This window comes from Amphiprion ocellaris, chromosome 7 (assembly GCF_022539595.1).
Source record: "Amphiprion ocellaris isolate individual 3 ecotype Okinawa chromosome 7, ASM2253959v1, whole genome shotgun sequence".
Classification (NCBI taxonomy): domain Eukaryota; kingdom Metazoa; phylum Chordata; class Actinopteri; family Pomacentridae; genus Amphiprion; species Amphiprion ocellaris.
Window position 1 is genome coordinate 3,202,689 of NC_072772.1, and position 27,986 is coordinate 3,230,674.

Below are 27,986 nucleotides of genomic sequence, written 5' to 3' on the forward strand. Positions count from 1 at the left end.
CTTACTAGGCTGGAGTTTAGCAGTTCAAAACAAAATGTTACCCTGAAATATTGCCAGCTTTTTGATGGGAGACCATAAGCTGTTCTGTGACAGGAGAACACAATTTGTTCTGAGTGCTGAGAGAGCAATCACTAAAATCACATGGGTAATTTGGTTGGAATGAACACCTGCATAGCTGTTGCATACCCCTGATTTAACAGCTGATATCTCATAAATACCTGAAAAAAAAGCACTACTGGCCAGAGGATTTATGAACATTTCTAATTTCTTGTTCCAGATGCTACTGTAGGAATGAAAAGTGGAATAATTTTCTTCAAGATCAGGGGCAAAACAAACCGCATCGATCAATTAGAATACATGACCGGATCCCAGTAACGGAGCTTTTATTAACAGAAACTGATTAAAATATATAAGGTCTGAAAGAGCAACTTGCCTTAATATATATTTGTATTTATGAAAACATACATGTTACAGTTTCGGCTGTTGTACATATTTACAGGGATGATTTACAATAGTTACAAGGAGAGGAAATGATTGAAACAAGATCACTTCATGCTAAGATGTGTGGTAATTTTTCCCTGAGTGCAAATGCAAAGCCAAGTCTGGATACTCATGTCCTTCTTGTTGGGTGCTCTGCCTCCTACTGCCGTACCCCTGTTTGTGCAGCTCAACAGTTGTGGTTGTCATTTGGGCTGGGCCCAGAGCAGTGGGCTTGATCGATGGTGTTAGCATTATATTCTGACCAAGCTATTCATTTCCTTTAGCTGGGCAACACTAAAAAGATGACTCACTCTGGACAATCGCATTAAAGGCAGGGCCAGGCAGGCCCAGCTCGTCTCTTCCGGTCTCACCATGAGCACACACAAATTAATTTCAGCATGCTTCTATTAAAAGCGCAAATATAAATCCCAAGGGGGGTATTTATATATCCACACTTCTGGCTTGGCTTCAAGTGTGTGGTGCTGTTTCAGCCTGTTCAAATCATTGAGGGGATGGAGAGAATAATGGTATTTGTGACACAAATGTAGAGCCTGATTTATAATGGTGACATTAAGTGTTGTCAAGCAGGAAGGTAGGGAACAGATAATTGGCTCTTCTGCTTAACTCGTGGATGACGTATGAGGTCATGGGTACTTTTTATTAGGCTAACTTGTCTCCTCGCTTCCTTCTTTAGCTCCTCCTAGCGTGGATGGGAAAGTGCTGTGAGGAAGAGATGCAGGAATACACCTGAAAATCCTCCGTAAAGCGAGGGGAGGAATGATTTCTGTGTCACAGGAGGAGCAAGGAAGTATAAGTTAGCATAATTAAAAAGCACCTCAAACTTCTCAGATTACTATAATTCTTAATATAGTCAAATTAGTTATGACTTATTCTATTTACGCAAAGTACCTCGGGCTTCAAACAAGTAGCATTCATGCTTTTTTCTGTATTTTGCTGTATCACCATAGTTATCTGTGCTGCTTGGACACTCAGGAGTTTCTACACTATCCCACCCTTCTGCCTTATCACTTTCACAATCAGCATCTTCATAGTCAGCATCATCCCTGACAAAGCTCCTAATCACAGGGCCTGAGCCTCATTAACAGAACACAAACCAGGCTGATGTCACACCATTTGGTCTACTTTACCTCCTCCAGTTGTACTCTACCCTCTTATTACATTGCACATCTCTTACAAAGAATATGCTCGCAAAGTAACATTTACAAATTTCACACCAGCAGCTCTTATGCTGCAGAGTGTTGAAAGCAGTGACTTTGGCTGTGGGTGTGAAGTTTTCTAACCAGCCAGGGAGTTAATCAATGTGACAGATTCCACTGTCAAACCATCCCACCCACACAGGGACCGATCAGTAATTAAGGCAATCTGTGTTCTTCTGCTGTGTTTCTTCTTATCAGAATGCCTGATATTTAGTGGATGCTGAGCAAAAATCCAAATTATGGCTTCACATTTATCCTGTAAGGATCCAGCAGCTCCCATAAAGCTCCACTTGGTCCCTGAAGGCAGGTCACTGATGCTGTTGGTGAACTCATTTGTCTGAGTTCAGTGCTTAAAAGGGCAGGTTGTTGGTGTGTTGCAGGGGTTGCTGTCAGCAGGGGAAAGCCCTCCGTGGGTTAAGCAGGCAGCTTATTGTCCTGTCACACATTAGTCTCCAGCCCCTGCAGACGGTCCATCCTCTGCATGTTGCGTTCAATGGTGGCCTGGCACGTGATTGGTTCAGCGCACTCGCTCAGGAACCATCCCCTCTCTCCGTCACGCAGTCGCTCTCCTTCATACCAGCCTGGAGACAGAACGGTATTTATATGAAAATCAAAGATTGTGTGGTGTGTTGCTTCACGCTATTGCTGTCTCCCGTTTTTGATGCCGTCTGTTCTTTAACTTGAAAGTCAGTTGCTATGGTCACTGAAAGGGAAATGACCTTTGGCTTTCAGGTGGTTGTGTAGATTTAAAACACATCTTCAAACAGGTTTGAGGTCCATTATGTGAAAAAGACAGGTACTGAATAGGAGCGTGTATAGAAGTGCATGATGAAAGGAGGCGGTTGAAACAGAAAGATGGGAAATGAGAGGAACATTAAAGAGAGTGAGTGCTGCGATAGAGGCAGTGAGGACTAACATACCGTCTTCTACAGTCTGTGAGACCAGAACCACATCAGCCACCTGCAGAGACAACTCATCTGGCTGCTTAGCTGTGTATGTTCTGATCACCTCCACCTGCATGATATCTGGAAGAAAACACAAACATATCCATAAATCATTTCAGATCATATACGCTGGTCTTAATTGTTTAACTGTCAATTAACTCTGTACCCTAAAGCCAACCAGCAGGTTTTGGAGGCAACAATTTATCAGCATCAGAAACAGTCAAAGCACAGCCAGTGGTGGATTTTGAACTTTGCGATGGTCTTTGAAATACTGATGAGAGATGTGCCACTGTAGGAAAACCTATCCATAGTTAATCTTAAGACCATGAAATTACTTCACAAATTTGGCAAAAATAAATAATTTCTTATAGTCAGATTCTGGAAAAAAAAAAAAAAAAATTCTTTTTTTTTTTTTTACACCTTGGAACAACTGGGTAGTCATTAGTGACCAACAGCCAAGTCACAAAAAATCTGGCTTTTTGGCTGAACTACATGCTGTGCTAACACTGAACAGATAGGAGAAAAGTGTAAAAGCCAGTTAAAAATCCGAGCAGCAAAATATAACATACTATTTTTTTATTTTGTATAATTGTACTGAGTATTGGTAACATCTGTGGGAGCTTGGAAAAGGTGTTGCACATGTTGATTCCCTTGTTTTTCCATTTTTGTTAAATAAGCAATCAAAGACATTCAACTTACTTAAAAAAAAAAAAAATATATATATATATATATATATATATATATATATATATATATATATATATATATATATATATATATATATATATATATATATATATATATATATATGATTGCAGTATTATAACTGGTATACAGCAGAAAAAAAAAACATTAGCTCTCTCTACTTCTAGTCATGTGCTGTCATTATGGTCCACTTATATTACAGTTAAAAATGTGCCCACAGTGAGGAAACATGTTCCTGGGGTTCAGGGGTTTAATTAACAAGTAAATCCTTTTTAAATCAATGAGGGGGGGAAAATGGTTTCATCAGATGACCACAAGGTGGTGCACTCAGCTAAATGAGGGTCATGGAGCCTTTGTAAGAGAAGTGTGTATGTGAATATGTGTTAGTGGCCACTTACTGGTTCTATCCTGGCTCTTCTTATTGTTGACATTCTGGCCCAGAGCGCTGGTCCATCGAGCACGTTCATTCCTGAAAGCAGATGTAACGGCACATTAGCAACTTATTAAAAATCTCTGGCACTATGTGAGTTCAGAATATGAAGTTGTGTTAACTTCACAACTCCCAAAGCTTGACATTGCTGTGGGACATTTTATTGTAGGTGTGGCAAACAGCGGGTTACACCAGTTTTTGACAACAAATGCAAATACAAATGACAGTCACAATCCACTCAAGCTAATTAACATTAAGAAGGGGCAAGTTTGCATTCACACAACCTTACAGATGATTGTGATAATTTTGTTGCCCAGCAAGTTTCGTATTCCCTCCCTCTTTTCTGCCCCATGTCACTGAGAGAACAGAGGTGTGTTTTCAGTCGGAGAGAACTAAGGAGGACGTGCACAAAGGCTTATTCTCAGGAGAGGACAGACCTGCTTTTGCTTTCTCCCTCTCTCTAGATCTCGTGTGATTCATGGGAAGAAAAAGGTGGGTGGAGTTGCACAGGTCAGATTCCCTCAAACGCTCTAATTTCACCTGTTCTGGGGGATTTACAAAGAGCAAGACGGGGAGTTCAGGAAATGAACCAGAGATGGTTTATTGAGGCCCCCTTTGACTAAACACTGCTGGACTGCATCACGCACATGAGCATAAAATGCACAATTGCAGACTGAGAGCAGCAGTCATCTTTTCAAGGGCCTCAAATGAAGCTCAACAGGGAAGGCCTATGAGTCAGAGCTCATTAAAGTGTTCATGTTGTACACTCAGTGTTCTGATCTTTATCAGGACACAAAAGCTGTAAATTACAGGGCAAAATACTAGTAATATATAGTATATAGCATAATACCCCAAATTACTAGGCCTCAACAACTTATTTGATTTAGAATCACTTTAAACCTTTATAACCATTACTTTGAATTAAATCTTTAAGGTAGGAGGCCATCAGTGTGCCCTCATTTCATCATGGCAACTCATAAAGTGAGCCCTTTGTATTTGAATGATAACATCACTGTCCTTTTAGGCCATAGTCCAGGTGGGAAATAATCATTCACTAGCAATGTCTGTAATTTTTTTTCAAATTTGCCTGAAATGGAAGTACGTTTATATGGCACAACTATAAGACAAGCAATGTGAGAAGTCTCTACTAAATGTGCAGGTTCTTCACATTCATCCCAGCTGCTCTGTGGGAAAAGGCAGCTGTTAGTTGTTGCTCTTGACAGCTGGACATGCATGCCAACAGTCAGATACATGTGCACATACAGAGCGTGGCGGGTCGCCTTCCCACACTGAAAGCAGCTGAAGTATTTTACTGTGAATGTACTGCGTGTGCATTCGTGGATTCAATACATCACCCATGCAGATACCAGGAGAACCACATGTGTGAGAAACACTTTATGTTATCTGTGGATTGTGAGGCATGTGCCAAAAAATGTGAAAAAACACACCTCAAACTGTCAGCGTGTGTTTACATGCAGGCATGTGAATCCTGCATATGCACTAAGAGCAGGTGCTTGCCCCCTTCCCCTTTACATGACTACAAGCCTGTGCAAGATCAACCTATTCATGGTGGTAAAGGCTCCTTCTGCCTTTAACTATTCATCTCAAAGAACAAGAGAATGCCAAGAATCATAAATCCATTGTCGCAGGTTCTTGTTTCACCTCTAAAAAGCAGAGAGACGCTGCTGCTGCACTGTAAAACCTCTTTCGCAAGAGCAGATAAAGAGCGATGACAGCCTCTTTCCAACTTTCCTTCCTCTGAGGACTTCAAATCACCCACCGCTTTTCATCTTGTTTTCAGTTTAATCTCTAACTTCTCTCTTAACTCTTTCTGTTCCCTCCTCTCAAGTTGTTTACTCTCAACCCAGTCCCTTCCTTCCACATAATGATATCTGGGTACGATTTCTACTTCTCCGACAAAAGCACGGCACATCTTTACTCGGAAACAAAACAGCAAATGGAAATTCCCAGGCAGATGGAATCATTCCCATCAGCAACTTTCACAGTATCACATAAATGAAAGCAGACAGTGCAAGAAAAATTCAAAAACAATGCTTAAGTGTGCAGCAGAACTACAGACTGCCTCTTCTGGTTGGGGTTGTTACATAACCGGAGCTGCTTTGTGTTATAACGCTGCATATCTGGCTAACAGAACTGTTTTGCTGCAGACCTCTGTAGCTCCCTGTTCCACTAATAGAGAAACACTATTCACTGACTCTGGACTGGACGCGGCATCGAGGTCATGGGGAAGGCAAGCTGACATGAACACACCAAACAAAAGGATACACAGAACAGGAAAGGAAATGAGAATCACAAACAATGCTAAAGACAGTCTGAGACGAGCCACACAGAAGTCCTTGTGCCATCTCCGATCCAGCTGTCTGGGTGAATTCCTGATGTATTACACAACTTTCTAAGGTCACAGTTCGCTGTACTGTATGTCTACTTCTTAGAGCTTTTATGATGATACGTAGACTTTTGGAAGGCATTAGCTTAAAAAGTCAGCAGGTAGAGAACAAATGGAACTGAGAGCAGAAACACCCACAACCCTGCCAACACCAGAACAGTTTCAGTTCCACAGAAAAAAAGAAAAAAAAAACCCGACCCGCCTTCGGTCAGAATGTGTGGAATTTCACATTGGAACTCGACTTGAGCTGCACTTAAATTCAGTGGCGAAGTGAACAATACAGTCAAGTATACACACAAGAGCCACCCGTTTCCTCAGTGGAGGATACTTATCTTTCCAAGCAAAATGATGCCGGACCTGCTCAAAAACTCATTAACGGAAATCATGCACAGGCCTGCATTTTTGTGGTCTTTGCCTTCTGACTGTGACAGCAAAAACAAATCAGCTGAATGTTCTGTCCTCACTTTAAGAGGATAAAAATAAACACTATGTGCAGCTGCAGAGTGTAAAGTAGGTTTCTTAATTCAAAAATCTGTCTTATATTTTGTCATTTATTATATACTATTTTATTAGTAGTTAACTATGTGTTGTATATAAATATAATGACAAAAAAGCCAAATGAAAGTAAATCAGTAATGTACATTAATCACATTTCTTCAGTTATTACAATACAACTTAACCTCTAGTGTAATGAATTAGCTGCCCCTTTTAGATTTGCACTCATTTCTGTTGTTTGACATTCTCTGAATGTGCACATTAGTATATACAGATCATATACAAATCATTTGTGGCATAGCAGATTTAGACTGAATCTTTGTTTATTTGTACATTAATATGTATTATACATCACGTTAAATGTTGTCCAACCTTGTCACATTGGTGTGTATGAACGGATGAAGTTGTAAGGAGCATTAAAGTAAAAGTGACCAATGTCTGAATGACAGAATACCGTCACATTTACCGATTGATTTTGCCAGCAATGCTACTTCTCCCATATCTGAAAAGGTCTTAGTTGAGCAGAACAGAAAACCAATAATCGGTCCTTTATCAAGCACAAAAGTCAAATATTTGCTTTTTTTCAGCAACTCAAAAGTGAAGATTTGCTTCTTTGTACAGTTTTTATTATTATATTATATATACTAATTGCTGGGCTAAAGTGTCCAAGTGTTACATTAGACAACAATGACAAACGTATAAGAGAACATGAATGAATGACTCTTAGTACATGTGACAAAAACTATTTGAATTTAACATCTCTTTGAATGGACTTTTTTATTATCATCTTTTTATCAACAAAATGATCAAATTATTTTAAAAAATATTATAAAAGATTAATCAATAATGGAGATTATTGCAGCCCTATCTGGCTAGTAATCAAAATAATCGAATCACTTGGGTGAACTGATAAACCTCTGGTAGTAATTTTATTTTCTAGACATGATAATTGGAAAAAAACGAAAGAAACAAAGAAAAAAAAGGCAGTTATGATGCCGCCCAACAGTGCAGCAGTTTCTGAGAAAGGCACAATACTTACTTGTTTGCTTTGGCTCATTGAGCTCCTAAACAGGCTGCTAATGTGACAACACTTCCATGTGCCACGTTGTGTTATTAGATCGCTAAATTGGGATGAATGGATGGCAGAAGAGGAAGTTATTCTCTGGCCATCAAGAACAAAGTGCAGACGCCGACTGCTGTCTAAAAGATGAGACACGGGATGGGAGGAAGGTTCAAGGGAGTGAAGTATCAGCTGTGGGGAGGGATAGTCGTGGGAAACAGCCTACTTAGCAATGGGCTGTTGCCCAGCAACAACTTAAACAATGCCTAGTAGCCACTGCAACAATGGACAGTTGCCAGGGTCCCCCCTTCTCCTCAGTTCATTCAGTACTACAGTGAGTAGAGCTGAGCCCTCCGCACACACATGCTTAATCACATCATTCCATCTCAGCCAAGGGCCCCAAAAGAAGATTATCAAAGGAGGGAATCTGGGGGTTTTCCACAACAACTCACACTACAGAAGAGGCAGCTGAACAGGGAGTCCAGACTTTGTATATATGGGCAGAATCTAAAGACTCAGCAGGCCAGCGCATTCAAGTGACATTATAAAAACTGCCTCCTACACAGTCCGACATCGATCACAGTTAACACGTTGTACTGCAGTCGCTTTGTCAGGTGTTTCACTGGGTAAAGGCTCATATCATCGGTCCACACTGTTATACAGTAAGGAAGATAGTTTGCATTTTGCAACATGGAAGCACATATGATATTTCAACTATTGAAATTGATTTAAAAAATAAATACATTTGGAATTCTGTGGAAAAAAGACAACAATTTTCATTAAAGCATGATGGATACTGGATTTTTGAGGCCAATGCTGATCCAGAGTTTTAAAAAGTCATATACTGACATATTAGCCAGCAGTCTTTGTGTGTGTGTGTGTGTGTGTGTGTGTGTGTGTGTGTGTGTGTGTGTGTGTGTGTGTGTGTGTGTGCTAGTTAGCAGCATACCATGAAGACACTAGACTTGCACCCGTGTCTGTGATATGTACTCTGCTGCAGGCAGTGGTAAAGGTTTTGTAAAGAATGCAATCAGAGCTGCTCTGCTGGATAAACTGCATGATTACACATCTTCTGCTGTACTCCAAGCATCTTTTTCTGCATTTTGTTCTTTTCCAAAAAAAATTTTTTTAAACAATCTGCACATATTGGACAACATATATGCTGATGCTGTTACACAAATTTCCATTCTTCAATGTGGGGAAAAAGTAAAAAAAACTTCTAGTACTGTTTATACAGTCTTCTATTTACAGCCTTATAGGACAATTAAAAGTTTTGATAACAGAAATTTGAGTGGATGACACTAATCTTGGCATATAACTGTTTCTGAAAATGGTTGCAGATTAATTTGCTGTAGATCAAATTTAACAACCACTTGTTACAGTTCTGCTCTCATCTCTGATGCACCTGCATGTGTGCTGAGCTCTTGTCGAGATAATTTTTCTATCTCATTAATCTCTGAACCACTACCTTGCTTTGCTTTATACTGAATCTCTTCTAGTAGCTGATAAAAAAAACAAATAGTATTTTAAGTGTGCTACATTTTTAAGTACATTTTTTATTTTTTAAAAAGTAAAGTAACTCTCTACATCTGTGGTCATAAAAACAACAAAATTTACACTTATAAAACATCTGTCTGATTCACAAAAAAACTAGAAGGCTTCACATAGACGGAGGCTGTGTTTTGTACAGTGTAGACGTCCGTTTACAGTGAATTTGTGCCTTCAGTGGAAAACCACAGCTTCTGTAATGAGAATACAGAGGGAAGTTCTACACAGGAATGGAGTGGAACAGGCCCTGTACATGTGAAAACACTCCTGAACAAAACCTTGAACTGTAGCAAACAACCACAGTTAGAGCTAACTGTGTGCGTGTGTGTGCATTTGTGTATGTGTGTGTGTTTTCATCGGCACCAGCTTCTGACACTAACTAGAACAAATAAACCCTGTATGAAGCCCAATATACGGCAGATCCCTTTTGTTTGTGTGGGTTATATAATCTGAACACCCTTGATTTTCACTCTATTTGCTTTACAAAGACAGATGGAGGCGGGAGGGGGGTGGTTGAACTTACTACAGGCATGAGTTTAAAGGATCTTCAAACCAGCTTTCTAGATATGCACATGCAACAAATTTCCACTGCAACCAGCAGACTTTAAACAAAGGGAGCTCCTTTTATTAGCATAGAAGCCTGAGCTGGAAGACAGTCAACAAAACAATTATCTGGTGCAGCTGGTCTGTTTTACAGTACGACTGCAGACATGACGGAATAATAGATCTCACTTCCTCGGTCGCATAAACAACACACAGTCTGTCTTGAGAATAGATGTAACAAAATATCCCTGTGACCTGTAATGGTGGAAAAAGAGCCGAAATAAGAGCTTAGGACAGAGGGGAGATGGATTTTCTCTAAAATGCCTATTGGAGCACATAAACGGAAGATAAGGCAGCAGAACTAAAGTTTTTTTCTCACAGAGTTGAGTGTAAAACATAAGGAACTGAGACTTGTTTTGCTGTCTGGAAACCCACATATAAAACCCCAAACCATATGAAACGTCTGGGGCTACCAATATGTAGGTCAAAACATGCTGGTGTCGTGTCATGTCAGAGGCAGACGTGATTCACAGCTGCCCAAAACAGAGCCTCGTAAATCTGTAACTGAAAATGCAAGTGGAAGACAGAACAATTAAAAGGTACAAAGGTTACAAAATAAAGCACTCACAGCAACTCCGTTCCAAGGATCATGGCCACCTTTTCCCCAGAGTGGTTGCTATAGAAACACAGTCGGAAGAGGTGGTTGGCGCCGGGTTGCCGTGAGCTCAGCATGCTGGCGGTGCTTCTGACCGGCGACAGGTTCAGGTCCTCGGGTTGACAGGAACTGACCGAAATCTGATTCCTCAGAGCATAGTCGATCACAGTGTAGCTCTCCTCACTGACAAAAAGACAAAGACAGACAGTTTTAAGATAATGTGTCCTTTAATATATTCAAGATAACTACTTGTAAATCAATTCAGATTCATGTGAAAGTGAGGCTTTGGTGACAGAGGCCTTCATATGTTTGGGTCACGGAAAGGTTGCCATTTTGAATCTTTACTGTGGCCTCAGTTACAGTCAAATCAGGTTCACTTTCCCATCATTCCACAATCATGAGAGGCGCGCTACATGGAAATGTGCAGTGTACACAGTGCCTCACATACAAACAGAGCTGCGTAGTTCAATGAAATATGTATTTACACACAGACTGAATGTTATCACTTCAGTGGAAAACTGAATTTGACTGTGAAATTTGCAGAATAACACTGGAACTGTATCCCATTGTCCAACAAAATGAAGTACAGAAGCCAAAACAAAACAGAAATTACAATACTTTATGAAAAACAATAACAATAAAATTTGATTTTAAGATAAAACTGAGAAATAATTAATTTTTTTATTTCACATGAATCTTATTAATGTTTGGAGGGTTTATGTTCAAACATGACTTGCAAACTTTACAATAATATCATTGAAGTCTGAGTCATAATTTGAAGTTTTAGATGCACATATGTGAGGTAGTCTCTTAAAAGCACCAAACTAATTTCTTGTTTCTGCCCCAGCATGGGTAATGCACACCAATTACCAAGTGTTTCAAGTGTTATATTAAATCAAAATGTCAGTATATAGTTTGAAGATAATGACACGAATGTCTGCCCTGGCAGCATTACACAATATTTTCTTATTGGCTAAATAAGTAACAGCAAGTAAAAGAAATATAATAGCGTACATTAAAAAAAGTCATATAAACTGAAACTACTTACTTAAATAATTGCAACTTGGTATTAGTTTCTTAGTATCTCGGCTATACAACCCACAAGAAGCAAAAAAGAGTGTATTTGATAAAGTTTTTAATCAAATTAATCAAATATCACATCATGTCCCAGATTATGCACCAATCAGGCTTCTGTCCCTATATCCTGGTTTCTGTACTATACATGTACATTGCACATGAGTACTTTAACCTGAGCATGACATGACCCTGTGTCTAGCAGAAACATCTGGAGCCGACTATGAAACATGGTACCTCTTAGGCGGCACTGAACCTAGAGAAGAAGTATGTTTACATAGTCGCCCAAGTCCAGCTCACATGTGTTTTATCAACCCGAGACTTAAACACCAGTCAAGCTGAGAGGCTGGTGGACAGAAAGTAGTTTCTTGTAAGCATCAGAGTGCAAGTCCACGCTGCTCACACAAACACAAATGAGGACAAAGGTGGCAGTTAAACAAACATGTATCTGTCCATGTGCTGTTCTCTCTCTCTTCCACTCACACACACCAACTCTAAACCGCGGGGTCATGACTGGTCGGAGAATCCAGTCATGGTTGGAAGGTTCTCAACAAGGTTCAACTGTTACCCATCAGCCTCTATTGTCCACCAATCAATCAAGTTAGAGCCTGCTGCCCACAACCAATTAGACTCCTGGAAGAGGAGACAGAGAACACAGAGAGAGACAGATAAAGCATGGCTAAAGAGGAAACGAGAGCAGTTTGGAAGAGATTGAACATGCTGGAGTGCTAAATCTAACTGTAAATCTAAGCTGCTCTTTATTTGCTTTGTCATGAAGAAAGAGTTAAAGAGTTACAGTTTGAAGCTATGATCTAGTTAGTTTATCTTAACAAAATGACTGGAAACAGGAGGAAAATGGCCTATATATATTATATATATATGTATATATATGTATATATGTATATATGTATATATATATATATATATATATATATATATATATATATATATATATATATATATATATACACATATATAGTTCCTTCAAATATTCAAAATATAACATTGAATAATTTCAGTTACTGCTCAGAGACAAAGTAAGAATCCTTATTTCAAAACACGAACCTTATAAGGTAGATTTTAAAGTCATCAGCATTTTGACTCCTGACATCCCTCCAGGTAAAATTCCTGGAGTTCCACTTACATGACACCGGTGAGCGGGGTGGGTGGGGTGATTACGTGTTTGTGGGGTGAGTTTTCCCTGCATGCGTGAATGAGTGAGAACAGCGTGTCAAACTATTGATTAATAGCAGAGGAATGAAGGTGGGATTCAGTTGCAGTATCTCATGTTGAAATGTTGGAGAGAGTGGCTAAAAACTGAAATAATCGGAGAAAGAGACTCGTAGTTGCCCTTCTAAACAAACGCAAACACAGATCTGTGATGGTATGAAAATCACTCGGCTGTTCGAGATAGCACAGGCATCTTATCACAACCTTACTACGTACAGCCAGTTCTTCAGCAAACAAGCAGAACTAACACAAATCCTCAGAGAGATGTCGAGATAGGATTGCAAGTCAAGCATGCAAATGGACATGTGTACACACAGCCAGCACATAATGCTGGTGTTGAGACTCTGACACAGTCAAACAAACACTAGAACAGAAAAAGATGGGTTCAGAGACTAGACAATGTTAGGCTTGGCAACAAACCCCACAAGGTCAAGAGTGCTGAAATGAAAGAGAAAGAAAAGAGCATAAAGAAAACTGACAGAGGGAAACACCAACAATAACGAATGTTTAGATGATGCCCGGCACTCACACAGGAAAAAGGGAGAAGCAAAGATGAGAGAGGAGCCAGCTGGTGGGTTATATAAGTGTTCCTGTGAGCCAGAGTGCAGCAGATCAACACTTTCCTGGTGCGTGACAAAAGCCCAGTCTGACATGGGGTGGGTTTCCAATAGCCAACCCCAGTTTGGATTTCGCTCTAAGTCAATAAAATAAGCAGATTTGTCAAACTAAGAGTGTAACAATCCCTCACTGAATGACTAATGTTTTTTCTTCTTTCTACACTTAGCAAAGTACAATGTACAAAACAATGCCAGATGCTTTACTAACAAAACTTGATGATTAGATCTTTAAAACAAACAAAAACAAAAAACGATTTTAGTACTTAAGTTGTCATTATAGGGCTGCAGCTAACAGCTATTTTTAACCTGATGATTATACTTTTGACTAACTCTCCAAATGCCAAAACCTGTTGGCAGTTTTGAAAGGCATTCTGTCTTCATAAAATTGCCAAAACTGTACCACTCATCAGAGCCAGAAAGTGTAGAATCCTAGGATTGTGAATTTTTTGCCGTTCGGCGTAAATATAGATAATAATCTAAGCTTAAAAATTGTGCTATTTCTTCAAAATCACTAGATTTACATCTTATTCAAACATTCACCAAAAATAAACCTTTTGTTCAATGCAGACTATATAAATGACTAAACAAAATTTTAAAATTCTGCACTCATTAATGCAATTGAGAAGCTATTAGAGACTCAGCTGTGACCAACAATCACATGACAAAACTAGAAAAGCACTCAGAGAGCGCAGTAATCTGCCAAGGCTGCTCAGTCATTGTATCATTTCCGACGGCTGAAATCTTTAAAATTCGTGGATCAAGACTATAGGCTGCATCATTGACAAAATCTAATCAATTGGTCCTTGTGTCATTTCTGACCTTCCCTGAAAATTTTCATCCAAATCCGTTAATCCATTTTTAAGTAATGTTGCGAACAGACAGACAAACCAACACAGATCGTGACATAACTCCGCCGAGGCTCCGCCTCCTTGGCGGAGTAAAAATCATGGATTTGTCGGCTGAAGTGCAGGCTGTGTATACGCAGAGCAGGTAGGAAAAAAGTAAGAAAGCAAATTTAAAATTTAAGTAGCAAAATACCTATAGAACGCAGAGTCACCCTTTACTAAGTATTGGTACAACCTGTAGGTTCTTGGAAAAATGTTGTACATGGTGATTCCATTTTTTTCCATTTTTGTAAAATAAGTAATAGAAGAAATTTTGCTTTCTTTATTTTCCTTTTTTTAGGATTTATGGTACTTAACTGTAGCATACTGCACAAAACACATTTTGAGTTCTCTCTACTTCTGTGCAAGTGTTTTTTCCATAGAGGTACAGGATTTAATATTGCAGTGATAAATAAGCCTACAGTGTAAAAATGTGACATTAGCAGAAAATGCCAAGATACTTCAGAGGGTTCATCAAGTTAAGTCGTCTTTTTTAAAAATGTCCATAATAGTTTTCCAGCTTCCAAGGTAAAGTCTTCAAATGTTGTCTTGTCCAAGAAACAGAACAAAACCCAAAGATTTAGTTTCCAAACATGTAAAACAGTGAAAAGAAAAGAAAACCTATGAAATTGAAATTAGGTAATCAGAGCAGAAACAGTGATTAGTAAAATCTGAAGATTCAAAATTATAAGAAACAGGCAAACGGATACTTTAGCCGTGTTTCTGCTGAATATGACGAAAGATAGTCCTGTACTCTGAGGACACTCTTAGGTCAAAGGTATGTTTTTTTTCTCTACTGTGTAAGTGCTGCAGCTTTGACCTTTTCACCCTTCCTTCTGGTTTTGATAGTGATAGCATTCCGAGAAATGCAAGCTGGTGAAAACGAGACAAGAATAAGCCGAGGGGATTCAAGCACGCAACTTTATTGCATTTGGCAACAAAGTGCGTTTTGCTTCTTGTAAGTGATCCCCCCACACACATTACAATTCACAATGACAAGGGGAAGAGCGATTACACCATTATGTCTAGAAGCATTTGTGACTGGTGATGCCGGGCTAGCTTTGTGTACCCCTAGAGTGTTTTTGTTGTGATTCCTGCAGCTGGAGTGCAGTAGAGTAGCGTGCCACAGCAAGGCTCCATCGCTCCCCTCAGTACAAACCAATATTATAACAGCTTCTCCCATTCAAACTTACACACTCGCACAAATACACACTCTGATTCCGGAGCACTCCCTTTTTCCCCAGATCTCTCCTCCAAATACAGGGCTGACACCACACACTGCTGGAGTCTGCCGTCCCGGATCAAATTCCCAGAAAAATATCATATGGAATGTTTTTTTTCTTTTCTTTTTTATGATTCTCAGGAATTCTCAGGCTGCGAGTGGCGGGACAATCAGTTCCAGACACAGAGGGAGATGAACAGGAAAGACTTTTTTCCCCATTTTTTGGCAAAAATAGGCATACATGCACAAGCTCCCAGGCTGCACACATGCAAATGAAAACCACATCATTTCAAGGAAGTCTTTTTTATAGTTTGTTTCATGGTGTTTCCCAAAACTAGAGTAAATAAGAGAAGGATGGAGAAAGCAGACTCGCTGACAGGGCTGACGATGAGCAGGTTGATTCATTTCAGGTGAATCATGGCAGCATGACATGTTGAGACCATCACAACTTTCAGAATAACAGGATCAGATAGATAATGCCAAGTCGCAGCAGGTTCAGGTAACTACACCTGTTCAGCTTATTGAACACGCCTATGAAGAACTGACGATGAGTGGAAGATCAGGCTGATTGTACAGATCTCTATCCACTTCTTAAAAATCCTCAAATATGCCAATGATGACGTCTTCTCAGTGTGACTGAAGCAGCTGTTTGTTTTTGTTGCTTTCTTTTGCTTTCTTTTCAGCGTGGACACCAAAAATAAGACTTCTGGACGGGTTCATTTCCTCAAACAAGTTGAAACATGAGGATGGAGAAGACTAAATTACACACCCAGTGGGTCTTGGCTATAGGCGGTTCATGCACAGTGAAAACCAAAAGGCTTACCGTTACACTCTCACCCCTGACATGTCAGAACACAGGAGTTATGAGAAAAACCTGCACGCCAAGGCCACGCTCACACCAACTGAATCACACACAGAGCCCACACGCAAAGCCCAACCCACGATCTAGAGTGAACTCACCTTTTCTTCCTGGTGACGATGAGGACATCATTGAAGAGGAAGAAGTAGACCTGTTGCCGTGACGTCCGTTTGAGGAAGATGCCGTTGTCCTCCACAAATGCAGTCAGCTCCCCTCTTTTTACCATCCACCTGGAGGACGAGACCAGGGGGAAAGGCTGCAATAGAGGAAGAAAGAAAATACGATTAACAGGTGAATGCAATCGAACAAATGTAAAAATACTATGTTGGGGTTGTCAGGAAATGCTAAATCACAGTTTGTGTGAGTGCGTGCATGAACAGGCTATGCAGAGTGAGAATATGTTCACTAGACATCTGTGAATCCCAAATGTGCCAACAGTCCTTTCCCACACTACTTAGACACACTTAAGCCTGCCAAGCCTTGTGTGTGTTGTGTGTTTATATAGTCGCCGACTGAGTGACAGTGGTGTGTACTCGTTGTGTGTCTGCATGTGTGGACATGTCAGCACATGATTCATTGATCACATATTTTACATACAAGCAAATGCACATTTTAAGAAAATAATATCATATTTATGGCAATCTGCTTTCAGATGAGAGTCAGATGTGAAGATCCAGCAACACTTTGTAAATATATAAAGCTATGGTCAGTAGCCAGTTAGCTTAGCTTAGCATATAACTGTGCGAAACAGCTAGAAAAATTCTGTGCAAAAAAATTCTAAATCTATCTGATGTCACCATTTTAGCACAGTGTCTCCAAAAATAATGTAACTCCATATGAATGTGCAAATGTGGGGTTTTTTTTGTAGATTGCATTAACTGTGTCCATGAGCTTTAGAAGTGTTAAGCAGAGTTTGTATTTACCCTTGGACAGAGCCAGGCTAACTGTTTCCACATGTCGAGTTTCTAATTTATACTAAATTAACCTGATCAACTGCTGTTCTTAGCTTAATGCTTAAATGACAAACATGAGAGTGGTTTCAATGTTCTTCCTCTAACTCTTGGCAAGAAGTGGACAAATGTGATTCCCTAAAGCGCATGACCTATTCCTTTAAGCTTGTTTATGCCAGCTGTTAACAAGAATTACTCTATGTACAAAATGAAGTACTATTCATGTGGATCTGGTCGATGTATGCAATGTAGTGTCCTTACCTTGATCTTGAACTCCAGCTGAGAGTTGATGGTGTACATCATTTCTGTTCTCTCCATTGTGCGAGCTCCTTCATTACACTTTCTTACCACCTGCTCACACACAAAAAGTGTCCATTAATAACAATGCAGAGACTAATACTGCTCTATACCTAGTGCTAATTAACCCTTTGATTTCCAAAATGTTGTTGGGCATTATTTTTCCTGTCACATTTTTACTTGCTGTGGGTTCATTTAGCACTGCAATACAAAGTCCTGCATCTCTATGGAAATGGCACAAACATGGATAGAAGTAGCAAGAACGATAAAATGTATTTTGTGCAGGAACACAAACTTATACTGTCATAAATCACAATAAAAAAGGAAAGTTGAATTTCTTTGTTTACTTTTTTATAAATCAATATGTACAATATTTTTCCAAATGCTGTCTGGTATTACCATTGGTAGAAAAGAAATGATGGCTCTCCATACTATTGATATTTTACTTCTTGGATTTTTTTTTTAACTAAACCGACCACTGACCTTGCTGACTGCTTGTAAAGCTTTCGTACACTCTTCATATTGTGTGGAGTCTTTAGGTGTCTTCTGACAAATTGTCTGTAACACAAGAATTCAGGACAAATCAGTTACACTAATTTATACCATAAAATACATAAAACATATTGAAATACTATAACCCACAATAACCTATTGCCTCCATATTCACCACACTCTATCAGCAGTCTGATAAAATATTGAAGCTGTGGCAAGAAATGAATTGAAAGCAAACTTTCTCAGGATCCAAAAGCCACTGAGTGTACAAGCATAAACCCCAGAGTCCCTCGAGAGACAGTGACGGAAGGCAGGACGGAGGGGGATAAAAGGAGCAAGAGAAAGGAAGAGAAAGGCAGGCACAGTAGATACAGAATAATATAGTGCCAAAGTAAACACATGAAGGTGAAGAATAAAAATAAAAAAAACATCACAAGTTGGAAAGAAGAGTTTAATCAGTTAGGATTAAGAAAGGATCATGTAAGGTCACACAAGAATCTTTGAGGTTAGAACACACCCTGTGTCATCGGGGCAGTACGAATAAACAAACGGTTGCGTAAGAGTCAAACGCTTGTAATTCCAAAGCTTGTGCTACTGTATGGCTTCAACTGACTCACATCCATGAGCAGGGGCAGCCGAGTGATCCTCTGCATGGGCAGGATGAGGAAAGAAATCATGGGGAGGTTCCTGCAGTCTGGGTGGCCCTCTATCCTGGTCAGAACCTCCTTGAAAGCTGGATTCTTGGACCTGCATGGGAGGAAAGTGGAAAAAATGAGCGGCAGAAAGAGCCAACTGGAAATGTTGGACCAAATCCATGACCAGCAGTGAGATGATAAGAACATCTCTCTGCGTTTGCTCGGTCACTCACACCAGCCTCTGCAGTGTTCTCTGCTGGTAGACCTCATTGGAGCAGTATGTGACATAAGGATCGAAACTGGACTGAGCATGCTTGAAAACGATGTCACTGATGTCATCAATCACTATGCTCTGCTGGTGTCTTTCCTCCAGTTCCTTAAAGAACCTAAAACACAGAGATGGTGGGGAAATAATAAAGGTTAGTATGTCAGGAATTCATACCGTACATGGCAACAGCTTGAGTAAGAAGCATCAACTCATGAGTCATTCCCCACAGAGGAAAATGAGAACATAGGATGACAGATATAAAGTCCGGAAGGCAAAAAGCTCAGCCAACACCTTACTTCCAAACCCGCTGCAAGATCACAAAGAGGAACTTAAAATAGACATAGCCTACCATTAACCATAACACAGAGGCTTTTCCTCTTCCTGTGCACCACCAGATGGCCGGTTTAACAGCACGCCACATGTCCAGCTTCAAGAGAATAAGTGTTTTTGTGTGCGCAAATTGAGGTGACAAACAGGAAACTGTTGCACAGACACAGGATGCTGACCTTGACTGGTTGGACCAGGTCTGAGCTCATCTGCAAAAGCACCTCTAGAGCCTCATCCCTACCTACTCAACACAAATATGCACAGTGTGCTTTGACTATCTATAGGAAACAATGCTTCTGGTGACCATGTGGCTTGGTGTCTATCCCTGACCCCCTACTCTTTGAACTAACAAAGGCATGAGCACACAAGATAACACAAGAGTTGCCCCTGCCCTCTGGCCCAAAGTAAGGTTATTTTGGGCCTTTACCATGCCAAGGCGTGACAAATTCAGACTGCACTCCCTCCTGAGGCGAAACTTATTGACCCTAATAAAGTCATGTTGTTATGACAGAAGAGGTCAAGGTACGAGAGTTCAATCAGGACGATGAAAAGAAAAGGAAATCCCCAAAAGTAGGTTACTGACCAAAAATGAAATTGAAAATAAAACCGTTCCACCAGCATGTTCTGAAGAATAAAAAATGTATTTAACATCAGGGGTTTGCTCTTTTATATTTGCCATGGTGTTGAAGTACGTCACCTGAATTATCAAGTATGTGGGGAATGAAGTATGTCATGTCCTGAGGAGGTGAAATACAATCAGTAGCACACCTGCATATAAAATACTCAAAACCCACTTACTGTCATGTTGAGACTAGAGGAGCCTGCAGGTAGACTGATACTCACTTATTGTTTTGAGAGGCTAAACTCAAAGCCTAACTATCTGTTCAGAGTAAAATATGTTGCTTAACCAGTGCTACGAGTCAAGTTGCATCTAAAGATCTGCCGTCCTTGTGTCTGTAAGTGATGAAGGTACAATTTCTAATTTTTTTGTGTGTGGCCTGTGTATAGGAATGAGAAAAGGGAATGAGATGGGCTGCAGCAGGTCTGAACACAAGATGGAATTTTAGAGGAATGAACAAATACCACCAGTTATGCAAAATAGTAATGAAACATACGTAAATGCACACACAAAAGCTGGAGATAGTAAGGAGAGTAATGTTTGTAGAAACTGTTTCTCCTTTCTGATAATGCAGATAATTGAAATGTAGATGGTATGTTTTTCAAGATCTTTCTCTTTGGGAAGGGAGCTGCAATCCTGACATTGAAGCCTTGAGCAAATGTCATGAACAACTGCACAATAAAGGCAGTGAACGCTCAGCATGTATGCACACACACCCATGTCATCACTGAGCCATAATAAAGTAAAACTCAATAAAAACAACTCTTAAAAAGCCTTCACATTTGCATTTTAAGTTTATTAACCCATATTTTGCTGTAGGGGCTCCCATTTGAAAAGTAAGAGCCCAGGGTTAAAGTGTTTAGAACATTCATCTATAAATTATTGCAAGCCTTGGACTAAACGTGGTCTCAACCAAGGGCTAAGTGTAGTCAAAAGTCCCTAAAGGAGAGTTGTTGTTTACCAGCAGAAGCAAAGAAGGACACAGAACTGCTCCAATTGCATACAGCAACTTAAGAGCACGAGTTTGTTAGCCAATACAAAGAAGGCAATATTCACAAACTGTATCATAGTTGAACTTGCAAGCATTATCATAATAAACCGTGATCTTAGAGGAAAACAGCTAAGAAATGATGTCATGTCTACAAGCAACTCTACAGATAAACCTGACAAAGAACATATGGTAACCAGTAATTCCTCTGTCAATCATTTCTAGAAATAATGGAGTCTGGTCCAGCACAGTAATTGCTACGGCAGCACAGTTTTCATCAGTGTCAGCTTTCATGGTCTGTAATAACCATGTGTTTCCATCAGTTTACAGGACCAGTGGAGGTTCATGGCTACCTGGCTGTGAATGTCATTCATTAAACAGTCTACACACGTGCTATAAAATCATGATGGACAGGTAAACTCAGAGGGCTCATAGAAGCAATTTTTGGCTATTGCACGTTTCATATGCCTATAAAAAACAGGTATCCAGCTGGCTTGAGTGTTCTCCAGCAGTGAAGACTGCTCATTTCAACAACACTACCAGAATTACTTGGAATTGTTCTTTTGTTCTTAGTTGTTTCACTCAGTTTGCCCCTCAATTCTTCCCTGACTCTGTTTTCTATCTATCAGCAGGTGACCTCACATCCACTCACATCCAGAAAATATCTGTGCTGCCTACACACAAGCATTTTCACCCTGAAAAAACCTGAAGGTAGAAGAATAGCACGGCAGTAAGAAACAATATTATCAACATACAGCCTATAATGTTAAATAAGAAAAAAATCGGCTCACACTGATTGAGAACACCTACGTGGAGCCTAAAAATATCAAACCAGCCCACGCAAATAACACCTCAACACCAAAAAGTTCTATAAACAAACTACAAAGAGTATAAAATATGAAGATACATAACAAGGTACATCAGATTATAATACTGCCTACAAAAGCTATGCATCACATTGCACCAGCACTTACTTTTTACTAGCTTCACAGACATCAGTGATGTTGGAAAAGAGGTGGTGGTGTTCAGTCTTGGTCATGGCCTCGCTGAGCTCGGCAGAGTTTTTGAACATGCGGATCAGGATGTCCAGACTGTGGAGGTAAGAATGCTCTGACGAGATCACCTCGAAAATGGCCTAAACAAGGATCAGAGAGAAAAGAAAAGGAAGAAACATTAATGTCAGATATTTGGGATTGAGTTAGCCCGTCTTGATTCACTAGGATGTTCGGTGGGGAGGGCTCTGTCATCAACATGTCGTCTTTCTTAGTGTGACTTGAATAGTTATTTGGCATGTGCCTTTCTCATCCAGTTTACACTGAATTTTTCATTATGGCATAATACCCAATAATGCTCCTTTAACATTAGTTATTGTTGTGGAGGTGTTTGCAGAGACCAAATGGACAACTTTAGTGTTTGGTAACTCTTAATGTTCACATGTGGCCCAAATTTGAATTGTTCTCACTCTGAACTAAACTAAATAAAATAAGATTCCTACCTCTTGTCTTTTGCGTTCCTCCTGACTTATCTGGTCAGACAAGCCACTTTTCTTCACCTGCACAGAAGAACACAATTTGTGAAAAAAAAAAATCTGAATGCCTTTGAAAGTCATGAAAGAACACAAAGAAGCACTTGTTTTAGTATTCAGTGGCCAGGGGCGCTTTGCATTTATAGCATGGGTGTGTGCTGTTGCTGTCTTTGTGTGCGACTGTTGTCCCCACACAAACAAAAAGAGCACTTTGCATACCACACTGAACGGAAGCCAATAAAGTCGATGCGCAAAATGAGAAAATGAAGATCTTTGCTGCATAAAGAGGCATGAGGTGAATGTAGAAACAGGAAATTTGTTGTAGCTACAAAACTCTAAATGTAAAATTGGCAGCTCTCATGCTCAATCACAAAGTGTAATTTGGGTCAAAAGCAAAGGAAAGCGTGCGAAAGTGCATGTTGGTACGTGGCTGTTGAGTTTTGGTCAAGAGATATGTGAAACAAAGCAGTCTTTTGGAATGGACTGGGAGTGGAGTGCTATTGAATTAATCAGCCTGCGGCTTTGTTCGACTGAATGTAGAGTTGAGCAGAAAGCATGCAGCTTCCTTCTCACGTTTCACCAAATAAGACCGGAGGCATTTCCACATTATACTGTACCACTTCACACAAGCTGGCAGAAATCCTGACAGGCTGTTTTTCATACTTCCACCAACTTCTCATCCTGTTTTGGTATAAATGGACAAGGAAGTGATACTGCTTCTGGAGAAGCAGTATCACCTCTGCAGGAGTATCTGCCTGGCAGTCCTCGGCAAACACTGAGAACAAACAAACCTGCGGCAGATCAAACACCCCTTGTGGCTCTTCTACTCGAATCCTTTCACGTGTACAGTCATCCGTTGTATTATTTATTGCTCTCACTCTCTCTTCCGCCAAATCTCCACTGTATCATCTGTATAAAATAAGGCAGGTGTCGCTCTACACCTGAGAGTTTTTAGTGTCCTCGTAACAATGCACCGTGTCATGCTAACAGAACTTTACCCTGATTTGCACTTTCAGTGGGTGTAAGTGGATCATAATATATTATAATTATTAAAAAGCAATTTAAGTTTCTTTCTTGAGACTTAAATATTTATCTTTGTTTAAGTGGAACTAAACAAACAAAATTGAAATCAATTTAAGGACCATGGGAGGAGTTAGCTCCAGGACAGCCGCACCTTCTGAAACTACTAATTCCTGGAAATATGAAATTCTGGGATGTGATGCCAAATGATAGAGCCTGTAAGAGAAAGGAGAATCTGAGTGACAGGAGACATACTAATAAGGAAAGTCTCACATGATCACAACTTGTACATCTGGTTCTTGGCTAAACTAAATTTCCTGTCACACCGGGACAACAGCAGAATAATGTCATCATTTTTCAACAGAAATTTGAAAGGCAAGGATGACTTCATGATGCTCATGAGCTGTCTGGGAAAACACAGACACACAAACAGATCCACAGCTGTAAAGCAGCTGTGATGGAAAAGAAAGCTTCCTCCAGGAGAGTCCCAGTCAGCCTGGTAAAGTCGGACTGTGCCCAATTCACCTCTGTGTCTTGCTGACATAAACAGAGACAAAGTTCTATTTTCAATCTAATTTCCCATCCATTAGAGTCTGTGTGCATATACACAGCAATTTCAGATCCAATTCTGAGTGGCTCAATCTCAGCGACGGCCGATTTTTGCTCCCACACTTTCCATGCTCAACTAGTAAACAAACAGATGGGAATGCCTTAGTAGAAAACTAAATTAGCCTCCTCTATATCCCTCTGTCCCACCATTCCAATCCCTAACTATATTATGTAATGTGGAGCCACCGCACATCTCCCTAGAGACAACATTTTAAGCATATTTGCAGTCTGACGAGTGTGTGGAGTTTGCCAACACATTGGCATTAAGCCCAGCAGTGCTTCCAAGACTTCCTGTGGGTCTGGCTGACTGTCTGCCTCCCAGCCTGCTGCCTGAGTCCTAGAAGAACTCCTTCTGCACTCCCTGATGCACAGTGAGAGGGTCAGAGGAAAGCAGGAACAGTGGGAGGATGGGCATGGAATGCAGCCACACTGGATATGACAGCATTCTTCAGAGCACTTGCATTCCAAGACTCCACAGCACTGAGTTTGTCTGTTTACAGGATGTAGACAAATGGTAAGAGTGATATAAGAAGAGGAGCTGAAGCTGCCACAGTTCTCCATATGCTTGTGTGTGTTAAGTCTAACCACGCTGAGCTGGCTCCAGGAGGTACGTATGGGTCTGTACTGCACCACGATGCCGTTATCGGGTTTGGGTTCTCGGGAATCGGCATCTTCATCGGAGTCATTGTGCAAGGCCTTCTCTTGGTAGTTCTGGTACAGCTCCTCCTCTGAAACACAAAGATCCAATATTCTGCTGTTTTGTTCACAACAAAATAAGATATTGCAAAATGAACAGACAGTGAAAGAGTAAAATAAAGAATGTTGCTGTTTCTCACCTTCACTGTCAAATGTACGCTGACTGGTCAGAACTTTCTTCTTATCTGGACTCTGAAAGAGAAACAAAACACCAATGTATTGACATGGCAAAACTCTGTGGAATGCACAAAAACTTTAAATAAAATAGTCTTGTGCACTTTCGTCACCTGTCCATGACCCGTCTGCACCCTTCCTGGTGACCTCCTTCACTGACCCCAGTCTAATTACAGAGCTGCTGTGTGTGGAAGAGTGGATGTGTGGGCACAGTGTCACATTACGTCATGTCTTCCAACAACTACATTAATTGTTTCCTTGTAAGGCCTTGTCCCCACTCCTGCTGCTGCTGCTAAGTTTGTTCCACAATAAACCGTCTGTGTTGTAATTTTACAATTTAGACTTTGCTCCACCGATACCAAAAGTCCATATCGAAGCAATCGAATATAAACCCATCATAGGGATCATAGGGATTGTGATTAACTGAGTGGAGAAACCTCAATCTCCTAAAGCAAAATAAAATGCAATTCCAAAGTTCACAGGCTATTAATGGGGCTGCTCAGTGATTGCTTAGTTCAGCAAGAGGCATTTATTTTCTTGGGACTTGTTAACCAGATGAATGCTAAAGTTCATTGATTTTGGCATTTCTATAAAACTTGTTCTCTAAATCCAATTGAATATATTACCATATATTCTATATTAATTGTATTAGAGTTTCAACATTTCTAATTGTGTCATAAAAAAAACACTGAAACTAATAGCAGCTTTTCATAAAAACTTACAAAGTGCTTCTACTTTGGTATATGTAAATGTCAGATGTTTGCTGCCTTTAAGCGCACCAGTGTTTGTTTCTTGTTTTCTTACACGAACCCTTTAAAACCACAAGTCTTTTTTTGTTTCTTGCAGAAAAACAGATTTACCCACCTTGTTTATCCCATTGCTTTTAGGCTTTTCCGTCCCAGGACTTGCAGGCTTTGAAATCCTGGGGCTGACAGCTTTAGGGATCCCAAGGCTCACAGGCTTGGCAGCTCCAGGGCTGGCTGTGAGGCTTACAGCACCAGGACTTGTTGCATTGTCTGGTGAATCCTGATTATCCATTCGTTCCCCTTTGACGGCAGGCTGGGACAGGCAATGGGCCTTGGGAACCAAAGATGGGACCTCTAAGTCCACTCCACTTACAACTGCCCTCCTGTACGATGTACTCCTCAAGCCTCGCTTCAGTGTACCCTGACTCTCACTCTCCCCATCTGCCCTCTCACCACGGCCCCCTCCTGTAGAAAAGTACGGCCCTGATTCCACCATGCTCAGGGCTTTCAACGCTCGCTTGGAATGATCCAACCCCAGCAGCCCTGCCAAACCCTGGCCTTGTGGTCCAGACGGAGGCGTTTTGTTCTGCCGAATATCAGATGCCAAACCCTTGGGAATGAGCTGCTGGGTGCCCATCTTCAGGGCAGCGGGGCTGTTGGTGCTGAGGATGATGGAGGGAATGGGAGAGATAGATGGGGAAAGTGAGGGTGAAGTGGAGGAGAGGGAGGAAGCAGAAGAGGCATGTCTGGTGTCCTGTGAGGATGTCTGAGACTGTCTGATCGGCATTTGGCCTCTGTCTGCTGGCGACGGGGAACGTGGGGTTGGAGGGTCCGAGGAAGTTAGTGAAGATAGCGAGAGGATGCTGGAGGTGGAGCTGTGGGAGGGGGTGAGGGTGCGGCGGGTTGGAGGAGAGGAGCTAGATGTGGATGAAAGGGAGGATAGTTCACAATGGTTGTTGTTGTTGGGAGTATGTGAGGACAGAACAGGTGATGAATTTTTGAAGTGGACAGACTCAGGTGAAGATGAATTTGTCCCAAATGACACCTGATCTTTTTGTAAATTCAGCCTGAACGGACTGGAGGTGCGTTTCTTGGGGTCTTGGAGACGTTTTTCAGGCCACACTGTGTCTCCATTAGCAGTTCTCCCCCGATTACAGTCTCCATTACAGTGTCTATTGTCCAGTGAAGCAGATCTGTTATCCTCAGATCTAAATTTGGACAGCGAGAAGCGTCCGTTAGAGAGGTGCCCGATGCTGATACTTCGGACAACCCTTGTTTTCCTTGAGGGTTTGTGGAGAACATGCTTTAACATCACAGTGTTCCTGGCCGAACATGGGGATGCTACCACCAGCCTCTCAGCAGGCTGGCTCAGGGTTAAGGAACATTTGTTGTCCTCCACGGGGAAATCTGTTGTTGTGACCCCATTAATGTGGTAACTGAGAGGTCGAGGTTTGGCTTTGCTCAAGTCCTGGGGTATTTTACTGTTGTCCGTGCGCCGTCTCCACAAAGGCGTGATGTTATTATTGGACAAATCTACATCGTTGCCAAGATCCATGGTTGAAATGTGTCTTCTTCGCTGTCTGTGTTCCAATCTGAACAGACCTGGTTTCACCCCTTCAGACAAACAAGACAGAGAAATAATAATCAGTATCAAAGAGCTCAGTGCAGTGTGGTGCACACATTCCCAAAGTTTACTCATTAACAGGGATTCAGTGCAGATACTGGCAGCTGAACTTAAGAAAAGCTCAAGGGGACAAGCTGGTGTACTGCCAACAGAAAGGAAGCCAGTGAAGACAACTGAGAGTCCTTTTGTATATGTTCATTGTGGTGAAATGCCCCAATTAGAATTACTGTAATATTACAAAAGCAGAAAACAATGGTGCACGTCAGCAGTGAGTTTGTTTTCGTCTCCTTACAATCTGAAGTTGTTTTGTTTATCTCCACAGAAATCAGTAAATAAACACTCGTGCTTAAAAGTTTCTGATTCAACAGGAGAAGTAAACAGTTTCGCAGCAGGTTCATTTTTGGCTCCAACTTACCTCTAATCGCTCGATCCGCTGCAGAATGCGGTCATTGTACCTGCTGTGCCAGAAAATAAACTTATCAGCGGATTTGCAAAAATTAGTATTATTCCAGCATGGTTCCGACACCACATGAAGTTTGTGGAAGCAGATCAGGAGTTAGTGAAGTTATGGATCGACTGGAAACTCGTATGCGCGGCTTTGAACGCGTCTGAGGCGCAACTGAGAGCGCTGAGGAGTTTCTATGAC

At 40.8% G+C, this 27,986-nt stretch overlaps 1 protein-coding gene across 1 annotated transcript; it reads right to left on the bottom strand.

Annotated features, from left to right (window-relative positions):
* Positions 1-366: 366 nt before the first annotated feature.
* On the bottom strand, positions 367-27,964 carry LOC111587717 (rho guanine nucleotide exchange factor 26). The gene is made up of 15 exons (XM_023297805.3): positions 27,756-27,964; positions 25,835-27,330; positions 24,937-24,988; positions 24,686-24,828; positions 22,442-22,498; positions 21,921-22,081; positions 18,978-19,130; positions 18,727-18,856; positions 18,101-18,175; positions 17,582-17,671; positions 16,472-16,626; positions 10,458-10,667; positions 3,745-3,815; positions 2,618-2,722; positions 367-2,278 (listed from the first exon to the last, which is right to left on the bottom strand). Exons 2-15 carry the CDS (start codon positions 27,269-27,271, stop codon positions 2,136-2,138), a joined length of 2,982 nt encoding a protein of 993 aa, XP_023153573.2. The 5' UTR covers positions 27,272-27,330; positions 27,756-27,964; the 3' UTR covers positions 367-2,135.
* Positions 27,965-27,986: the final 22 nt, after the last annotated feature.

Coding starts and splice junctions, on each gene's coding strand:
- LOC111587717 (XM_023297805.3), bottom strand. CDS start 27,271: ATGGATCTTGGCAACGATGTAGATTTGTCCAATAATAACATCACGCCT. Junction 24,829..24,936: donor GCGTACATTTGACAGTGAAG/GTGAGAAACAGC, acceptor TTTGTGTTTCAG/AGGAGGAGCTGTACCAGAAC. Junction 10,668..16,471: donor ATCGTCACCAGGAAGAAAAG/GTGAGTTCACTC, acceptor TCTTTTTGTCAG/TGAGGAGAGCTACACTGTGA.